This window comes from Hydra vulgaris, chromosome 05 (assembly GCF_038396675.1).
Source record: "Hydra vulgaris chromosome 05, alternate assembly HydraT2T_AEP".
Lineage (NCBI taxonomy): Eukaryota > Metazoa > Cnidaria > Hydrozoa > Anthoathecata > Hydridae > Hydra > Hydra vulgaris.
In genome coordinates this window covers 28,099,149-28,110,000 of record NC_088924.1, presented here as the reverse complement: position 1 = coordinate 28,110,000, position 10,852 = coordinate 28,099,149, and the positions used below count along the sequence as shown (strand labels likewise).

Below are 10,852 nucleotides of genomic sequence, written 5' to 3'. Positions count from 1 at the left end.
ACCATTTTTACCTTGTGGTAAAACAAAAACAAATTTCTAGATTTTATCAGCGCCCAAGAATGGCCTCCCTACTCACCAGATCTCAAACCATTGGATTATTCCGTGTGGTCAGTTTTAAAGACCAAGGCGTGTTCTATCCCTCATAGGATTTTGGCCTCTTTGTGCCGAGCACTTCAGAAGGAATGGAATAATCTTTCTCCAGAATACCTGCGCATCGCAGTCAATGATTTCCCCAAGAGACTTAGAGCCTGTATCAAAGCTAAAGGCAGTTATTTCGAAATCTAATGTTGTAATGTGATTGTTAGTTGTAAGAATAAGGTTTATTTTTAATCTTATTCGCCTTTTTTAAATTTAGTCATTTTTATGGCAATTTTACTTTGTCCCAGAACTTTCTGATCACCCTGTATAAATAAATAATAATATAAAAATGTTACAATATAATCAATTGTTTTAATAAAACAACAATGTAAAAAAAAACTGTCCTGGTTTTTTAGAAATGATCTATCGTATTTCTGTATATTGTTATAAAAGTCCATTCATTTCTCTTCTTCTTTGTGAAAAAAAAATGTCATAGAGTATGAAATGTTTAATAATCATACTATCATCACAAGTGGGAGTGAGACAAATTTTTTAAAAAGACTTTGATAATTAAACATTTGATAAATGAGTTTGATATTTGTAAAGTTAAGCTAATATTATTTTTTAAGTTACACTGCACTTTTTTTTTTGGTCAAAGCCATTTGTATGCATTTCAATTTTTTTTTTGTTCTATGTTTTTGTTTCAATACTCTCATTTTTGTTTCTTTACTCTTGAACTTTATTCAGTTGTATGTTCGGTTTTTTGTTGTCTTTATTTCATATTTAGTCAAACCAATAGTTTTATTTGTTTGAATAATTTTGAGACGTAAGTAAAAACATTTCTACTAATTATAGACAAACTATAAAGTATGATAAACTAGTTTATCATTAAATTAAGAAAACACATGAATAATTTTTCTTTATTATTTAACAATTCTCATTGTTTAAGTTTGCTGAATATCCAGCAAATACTAAAAACTCAGAATAATGTATTAAATTCTTTTGCAACGCATATATATTTAGGGCTGTTAATGGGTTGGGTCTAGACTCAGACCCAACCAAACTTTTTAAAACCAGATCTGGGTTTCCTTATTATAGACCCAAAACCCACCAGATCTGTTAGGCCCAATAACCAAACAGGTTTGCCATGTATACCCAACCCGTTTCAGAATTTTTTTTGGTTGACAAGTTTAGCAGGTCTGAGCCCAGTCGGTTTTAGGTTTATAATAACTAAATCCAGAATCGGTTCTAACAAGTTGGGTTGGGTCTGGGTCTAGACTCAACCCATTATAAGCCCTACTTATATTTCACCTCATTTTAACATACTAAATATTTAACTTATTTCATAGTACACAACAATATTACAGAATAGTTATTTTACCAAACAGCATTGCTCTTTAGTAAAACTGTTCACTTTCATTTTTATATTTTTCACATTATATTACATAGTATTCAAATTAATTTTTTTTTTAGCTCATGTTAAATTAAATTTAAAATTTTTAGATTTAAAAAAGAAACACTTTTAAACTTGAAGTTTACCATTCATCCTCAAAATATATCATGTGAGAGGTTTTTAAACAATAAGTATATAAAAAACATCAATATATTTGACATTTTTTTTACCAAAAATGTACTCTTTGCTCAGGCTTTAGCCTGCCAATCCGGTCGATATAATATATATATATATATATATATATATATATATATATATATATATATATATATATATATATATATATATATATATATTTGCATTTTGGAGTACGGAAGGAAAAAAATGATTCTTATGCCAACAAATACATCACTTTAAATTACTTTTGACTTTTGTCCAACATTTGCGTGTTGTCAGAAAGTTAAATCCATTAATTTAATTACAAATTAATTGTTTTTTAAAAAAACCGCAAAAACGCAAATTTAATTGACCAGTTTATTTGACCAAATTTAATTGACCATGTTTTTAAAACATTCTTAATGTTTTTAATAATATAAGCAATGTTTTTGTTTTTATTTTTTTTAATAAAATGTTTTTATTTTTATTTTTATTTTGCTACATTGACTGAGGGTTTGGTTGGGGCAGGTAGTCTATCAAGTAACAAAAAAAAAAATTCCGGTCTTGCATTTTAATTTTTTACTTTTTGTCAAAAAAAATACGGAAAAACTTTCTAACAACCAGTTAAGGGTTTTATATATATATATATATATATATATATATATATATATATATATATATATATATATATATATATATATATATATATATATATATATATATATATATATATATATCCTATATTTTAATTTTGCGTATACTGAATATGGTAAAAAACATGTAAAAACCATAAAGAAAGTTGAGAAAACTAATTATTCATTTTTGTAATGTTAATTCACCTTCCCAAAGCCATGAAGGCCACTACAGTAGAGGTGACTACTCTAATTAAGATTACAATCCTCTGCCAACTCTACAACTCCAAAACTCGAACCTTGGCAAACAAGGCTGCTGACAGAGAAACAAGTTTAGTGCGTTACTACCAGGGGCATGGTGGGAATTTAACCCAGAGCTTCTTGCCTATGAGGCGAACGCTCAACCACTTCAACACTACCACATTTAATTAGGTTTTATTGTTTTTAAAAAGCCGCAAAAATGCAACTGAATAGACTAGAATGTTTTTTGTTTTTTTATTTAAGAATGCTTTTATTTTTTAACTATTTTTAATATTTAATTTATTTGTTTTATTTGTTTTTCACTCAAAAATGGTAACAAAAAATATTAATTACTTGACTATATGAACTTCAAATCAGAACAATAGTTTACTCTAAAATCTTTTTTCCTAATCTTTGTTTGTTGTAACTTTAACTAAATTATTGGATTGCTTATATTCCTTATTAGTTCAAAGTTCATGAACAGTTTTTAAAAAAAGTTTTAATAGAAAACAAGACATAAAAATAACAATCTAATGATTTTTTTTTAATATATTGAAGGTAGATGTTTCAGCTTGCACTAAAGAAAAAAACTCTAAATCTGAATAAATAATTGTAATTCATTTTCATTCAGAACAAAATTAAGTTTATTTAAAATAATAGTCTGTAAAATGTTAAAAGCCAAATAGCAATAGCTGAAAATTTTTTAACAAGAACATCAAAATTTTAAACATTTGATCAATTATTATTAAAATATATTTAAAAGTTATCAGATGTTTTTTTTTTTTTTTATGTTAATTCACCTCCCCAAGGTCAAGAAGGCCACTACAGACAAGGGAGGTTTGCTTAATTGTGGTTATAACCCTGAGGTCTGCTTAATTGTGGTTATAACCCTCTCTTAACTCTTTAACTCCGAAACACGAACCTAGACAAACCAACTCGAAACCTCTCGCTTATGAAGCGAGCATTCTACCACTACTGCATATGTGTTTTTAAAAGAGATTTTTATGTATAGGCCCTTCTACCTGCTGCTAGTTTGTTGCAACTGCCTGATGTTCTTGCTGCATGCTGTGACTTTTTAAAAGTCAAGTTGCATCCAACTAATTGTCTTGGTGTTATGCGTTTTGCAGATGTTCACAATTGTAAAGAACTTGTTAGTGCAGCTCATTTATATACTGAACAGTTTTTTTCTGAAGTTGCGACTAGTGAAGAGTTTTTACTGTTAGAAAATCATCAATTAATAGATTTTATATCAAGTGATCGTCTTAAAGTTTCTTCAGAAGAAAATGTAATTTTTAAAATTCTTTTATTATAGATATATATTTTTTTCTTGTCAATTGTAACACACACAAACACCCACACACACAAATGCACACACTATTAATACTATAATATACCTCAACTATTAATTTAATTCTTTCACTTTCTGTAAAAAACAGCTAAATGATTGCACGTGAATTTAAAGGCTATAAGATAAAAAATACTTGTTAGAATTTCACATTATGAAACCTTGTTTTTTATTTCGTTAGAAAAATGGCCTTTCAGAGTAATTTTTAAATAATCTATTTTTTTCAGCCTTGGTCACATTATTAAATGCCCTTTTTTGCGTGGTCACATTTACTTACAAATGTGGTGACCCACTCTGTATGTCATAATTTTCAATTTAACTGTTGAGGTACATTAAATTGAATCAATTTTTGAAAAACCACAAAAATAAATCCAAGTCTCAGACTTGGAATTGTATGTTGCTGATTTTTATATTACTCAAAGATTTTAATAAATTATTTTGGGAGTTTTAATAAATTAACATCCCCAAAATTTAATTATCTATTTCTGACCGGTTTCAAAGATATAACTATTTTAACCTTGCCTTGAACCAACAAAAGTTTATCTTTTTAAAAAATCGTTTCAGTTTTTTTTTTTTTTTTTTCTGTGTGCAACGGAAAGCTGAAAATGTGTAGAAATGTGTAAAAAAGCTGAAAATGTGTACAAATCTTTTTTTTTAGTTTTGAGAAAAGAATCTCAAAACTAAAAAAAAAGATTTCAATTTAAACCGAACTTAAAATTAAAAAAATTAAATTCACTTATAGAATTAAAAATTCCCACCTACCTGCTTATTAACACCCCTCTCTCACATCATTATATCTGGACAAAAATCCTTATGATAAATCCAATTAAGCAGCTAAGAGTGGCTCTTTTATTTTTCATTGATTTCTTACAATTTCTGTGTTAATAGGAATATATTTAAGTAAATTTGACTTTTTTTTGTTTGTTAAAGAAAAGATCACTTTTGAATACTTTGTAACAACTCTATTAACTAAACTATTCAGGACAACATCTAAAAAAAAAAAAAATATAGAGCTACCTTGACATTTTTATTATTGAACTCGTCCCAGCAAAACTTTGATAAAGATTTAAATTACAGATGTTATATTCATTTTTAAATGTTTTGAGTTGTTTTATTAGATTCCTTGCCTCAAAATATGGAAGTGTACATGTTTTTAGGTTTCCATTGCACACAGAACAGAAAAAAGTGCCAAACCCATTTTTTAAAAGGGCAGATTTTTTTTGGTTCAAATCAAAATATTTATGTTTGAAACCAGACTGAAATAGATAATGAAATTTTGGGATGTTTGTAATTTATTAAAATTATATGAAAACGAATTAAAAAGCAAAACCAAATAAAGTTACAACTCTGTTACAAAATCCCTGAAAATTGATATATAATCAATCAATCAATCAATCAATATATTTCTGAAATTTGGTTACATTATAAGGTTGTTTATAAATATTTAGATTACTAACATTAAGTAAACGCCTTATGAAAATTATTAAAATAATAATGATTATAATATTAAAAATAATATTTATAACAATAATAACAATGATAATAATAAATATTAATAATAATAGTAACATGTTATTTTAACAATAGTAATAATAATAATAAAATAATTATAATAATTATATAAATCTGTATTACTTTCTTTCAACAATTGTTTATACATACAAAGTTACAGTTTACTAATTGCAGTACAAACAGTAATAAACTGACAAAACGTAACAACTAATGATAACATAAAAACAACTATCGCTAAAAAAAATTGTAAAGATTTAGTAAATGTATTTATCATAGTTTTTATAATGTAATAACCAAAATATATTTCAAATATTATGACCAAATAAATAAATAAAATATAAACAGAAAAACACTGAGAAAATCAAAACAAAGCAAAAGTTACAACAAACATTACAAACAAAACAAAAAATTACATTAATTACTACTTATATAAAACTAATTACTACTTATGTTAATTACTACTTATACAAAAAATTACGTTAAAACAACAAAAAAACAACAACATAAGATTAAAAATATAAACAATAATAAATAATGAAAAATGATAATAACAATACACGGTAGAATATATAATAAATGGCTAAAATGAAAATAAAAACAAATAATGCAAAAATACATATATTATGATATACAAAATATATTATGATATACAAAATTTATATCACTATTTAAAAATAAATAATAACTAAAAACAATAAATGACTAACAAAAAATAATAAGTAAAAATTTATACACTAAAAAACTGAAGAAAAAAAAAAAATTATTACTACAAGATTGCATAACAGCATAACTAAAAAATAAATTGTAAATAAATAATCCTTAGAAAAATATGAAAGAAAACTAAAGAAATATTTGAAGAATAAAAAAAGTTTGGTTTGCTGATCTTAACATATACTAAGAAAATTTAAATATTCTTTTTATTGTATTTAAACATAATGTCAAGGTTTTTAAAACAAATTTTAAAATTCATATTATGATTTTCAACATAAAAATGTTGGCTTTATTTTGAAGAATGTTTTTGATGTTGTTTTTTTGTTGCAGGTCTTTGAATCTGTTATTGCGTGGATAAATTATGATCCCTCACAGAGGGACCAGTTTTTACCTGATCTTATGCAGCATGTAAGATTACCTTTATTAGCACGAGACTATTTGGTTGACAGAGTTGCTGCAGAGCCTTTGATTAAAAAAAGTTTTGCGTGTAAAGATTTTCTTATAGAGGCAATGAAGTATCATTTACTACCAAGACCACAAAGGTTATTTTTGCAAACACCAAGGACACGAAGTCGAATACCTGGAATACCTAAAATTTTGTTTGTTGTTGGAGGTCAAGCACCCAAAGCAATTCCCAGGTTTATTATTTTTATTTTATTTTTTTGTGATGTTTTTATGCTTTTATTTTATATATTGATTAATAATACTAAGGTAATGAAAAAGTTACTCTTATAAAATTCAATGTTGAATGATTAGTATTATTTAAAAGCTACTTGGTTAAAATTAGATATTTCTAAGAAAATTTTTAGTTAAATTAATTTGAAAATGTTTTTATTAAATTGTCAAACATTTTCAAAAAATGACTTTACCCATAACCTTGAGAAGATATGTAAAAATAAAATAAACAAAAAAAAATCAGTAAAACCAACAATTTTAGTTCAAAAATTTATTTAAAAATATTTTACTTTATTTTTAAAATAATGAAGATTGTCAAAGCCTGTAGTTAAGCTTGATTACTAAGGTGAGCCAAGATATCAAAAAAATTTATATTCAGAGTATTTATTATTATTATTATTATTATTATTATATATATATATATATATATATATATATATGTATTATATATATATATATTTGTATATATATATATATATATATATATATATATATATATATATATATATATATATATATATATATATATATATATATATATATATATATATATATATATATATATATGTATATATATATGTATATATATATATATGTATATGTATATATATGTATATATATGTGTATATATATATATATGTATACATATATATATGTATATATATATATACACAGGGCCTATTTTAGAAAAAAATTTGGGCAGCGGTACCCCCTCGTTTCGGAAAAACTTTAGCGGAAAATCAGCTGGTTTTTTTGCGAAAAAAACAATATTTGCTGTTAAAAAAAAAAAGGTCCTCAAATTTTAATTTGGGCAACACCCAAGTACGGTCGACGCTATCAAAAATGGTCTAGAATAGCCCCTGATATATATATATATATATATATATATATATATATATATATATATATATATATATATATATATATATATATATATATATATATAGATATATATATGTACTATATAGATTATTTGGTTCCAAATATTTATTTGGTTCACACATTAATTTATTTGGTTTCACACATTAGTTTATTTGGTTCTACACATTAATTTATGTTCATGTAAACAGATATTTTTATCTAATGTATTTCAATGGCTTTCCAGAAGATTTCAAAGTAGTAAATGTTATTATGTATGCTAATGACAATTATTTATTTTTCAAGCATATTAACTTAAAACCAACTTAAAAATTAATTCACTTTAAAATTAGTTTAATTTAAAACACTTCATCATGTACTTGAGTTTATCAAATAATATTTTACTGAAAACTGGATCATTTTAAATCTTAAAAAAAAATTTAATGCTTTTTGGTACGCATAAGCGATTAGATAAATTAAGTGGTTTAGATTTAAAGTGTAAAAATATAACCATGTTTTGCAAATATCATGGAATTTAATTACAAATATTATTGACGCACATTTAATTTTTTTTTTAAACTTTAATGTTATGTATAAAAAGTGGCTGGCAAGTTAAATCTTCTAGCCAAGATGAAATCACGACTTAGCCAAGATGAAATTATGACTTACTAAAGGAGCATCTTGAGATTTTTATTAAACAATGATTCTTTGAAAAGATTTCTCTAATGCTTCTCAATATTTAGAAAGCTTCTTCTCTAATTCTAAATAATTCAAATTGCATCAGTGTTTTAGTCCAGTAGAACTTAATGTTTTTTTGCATGCTTGATTTAGGACTTTTTAAGCAAGCAGCAGAACTATTAGACTCAATAAAAAGTTTTCAAAACCTTTTCAAAAGCTTTGCAAAAAATTTTTATTTTAAAATAACAACCTTTTTTTTTCAAAAGTCAGTTAATTTGTTTGTTTTTTCTGTATAAAATCCAACAGAATAGAGACTTTTTATTGATAACTCAAAGCATATCCTCAAATGTATCCATTTGCACCATGGTAATATTTTTGGTTCTGCACCATTTGACCATTCTGTTTATTTGCATTGTGAATAAACCCATTGTTAGTAGGAAAAACATTTTCTGACACTTCATCTTAGCTTAGTTACATAAATTATTAGTTAAAGTGCTGAAAGTTGATAGTGTTTGCTTAATCTTAAATCTGGTTTCATGAAATATTTTTTTAAAGCACTGAAAGCAACTTCCAACAAGGCTGCAAGCAATCACTATTAGAGTTGGAAGTTACTCGAAGAGATAAGATAAAATTTATAAAGTTACATAACCATTGACAGTAGACTTAAAAGATTGCAAATTATATGAATCAGGAAAACAAAATTAAGAAAGCAAATTCCAAAGAGCTGATGTTTGAGGAAAAAAACTAGACAAATAAGAAATTTTTGAGCACTTAGGAACAGTCACAGTGAAAGGATGAGACTTAATTGAATGGTGAGTAACACAAAAATGAATTTTAATAGATAGCGCTAGAGATGCTAGCTCTTTAGAGCAGTGCTCATTATAGTATTTATAGTATAAAACAGAAAGACATTACGACATGAGATAATGGTTTGTGGTTGGCTGCAAAAGCAGGTCCAGCTATGTTTATAATGCGTTTTTGCACCTTGTCTAAAATAGAAAGGGCATCATTGGAAGATTCACCCCAGATATGGCAACAGTTTACCATACAAGGATGGATTTGAGATTTATTGAGATAAATTAAAGAACCCTGAGTAAGAAAGTGGTGAACACAATAAAAAGATGCACCCTAAGCAAATGCTAATTTTGCAATTGATTTGACATATGGTTTCTAATAAAGATCAGAAGTAAGAGTTAATCCTAGAAGATGAAGGGTAGATGACTCACGAGTACATTACCATTCATAAATATAGGAAGATCTAGATTATTGCAATAACGATTACCTGAAAAAAATTGAGTTTTATCTGAGTTAAAGTCCGTGAGCCACTATAAGCACCCATACTGTAGCAAAAATGAGATCTTTTTCAAACTTGAATGCCCCCTCCAAGCAATCAGAGAAAGTTGGCTTCTTATCAAGACACTAATAAATGGCAGTATCATCAGCGAACAATGCCACCTTAGATGTGAGAATTGCTGGAAAATTGTTAATGTAAATTAAAAAGAGTATAGGGCTAAGGATAGAACCTTGAGGAAGCCCTTAGGTGACAGGATATGAAGTGCTGTCCATAGAGGACAACTTTGATACTATGATTGGTAAGAAAGGATTAAATAATCTTAAAGATGTTACCTGATATACTGTAAGAAGAAAGCTTATGGTGAAGACCAGCATGCCAAACTTTATCAAAGCTTTAGAAATGTCATGAGCGATAGTCTTAACCTCTTCGCATCCATCTAATGCACATTAAATCCTATCAGTTAATTCTGTTAACAAATCAGCTGTAGAATGAGAATATCGAAATCCATTTTGATGATTAGAAAGTAAGTTGTTAGGTTCAAGATGAGAGATTAAATGACTCAAAAATCCTGCTTATGATAAGAAGAAGACTAATTTGGCAGTAGTTAGATGATTCAGATCGCTCTCCAGAAAATAGTGATAACAGATGTCTTAACGGCTGCAGAGTCACTGACACTAGAGCCATTCAGTGTGATGAGCATTAAAGTCATCAACAACAACAATATTGGCTGAAGGATAAAGAGAGAGGGCTTGGTAAATTGGATCGGAAATAATATCAAAAAGAGTGCAGTCTTGAGATGAAGGAGAGCAATAAAGAATAAAGACAAAGGCAATATAGTGTAGTGGTGCTAAACAAAAGCACATAAAAGAATAGTCTGTGAATTCAAACCTAGTTTCCCTAGTTTTCTTATTAATGTAAATGCCCAGGTCAAGCATGTGACTATTGGAGTCTTTACAAAATAAAGGAAGATAACCATTAACACTAAGATCACAAGACAAGACAGCGGAACTCAAATTAGTCTGACTAAGAGCAGGTAGGTCTGGTGAACTTTGCAAGAGATAAGACTCAACAGAAGAAAAGTTACTTCGAAGACCACGCATATTAGTGAATGATAGATTTAGAGAACTTGGTGATGGTTTTTGTGTTTTATAGTTTTTGGTACTTTAGTTGTTTTAAAATTTGTTAAAGTACTTGACTCAAAGCATAGATAGTACTCAGTACACTGTTTAATTGCCCAAGCAATTGCCTCCTTACTACTAATAAACCCTAAGCTTTAACAA

The 10,852-nt window shown here is 26.7% G+C and overlaps 1 protein-coding gene across 2 annotated transcripts in view; it reads left to right on the top strand.

Moving 5' to 3' along the window:
• LOC136071937 (kelch-like protein 2) overlaps positions 1–10,852 on the top strand; it is a 50,726-nt gene that overhangs the window by 22,663 nt on the left and 17,211 nt on the right. The window contains exons 4-5 of one of the 2 annotated variants that reach the window (XM_065797805.1): positions 3,512–3,784; positions 6,398–6,705. In XM_065797805.1, the coding sequence (XP_065653877.1) occupies positions 3,512–3,784; positions 6,398–6,705 (581 nt within the window). The remainder of the gene's footprint in view (positions 1–3,511; positions 3,785–6,397; positions 6,706–10,852) is intronic. The other variant, XM_065797806.1, reaches the window with a different exon arrangement.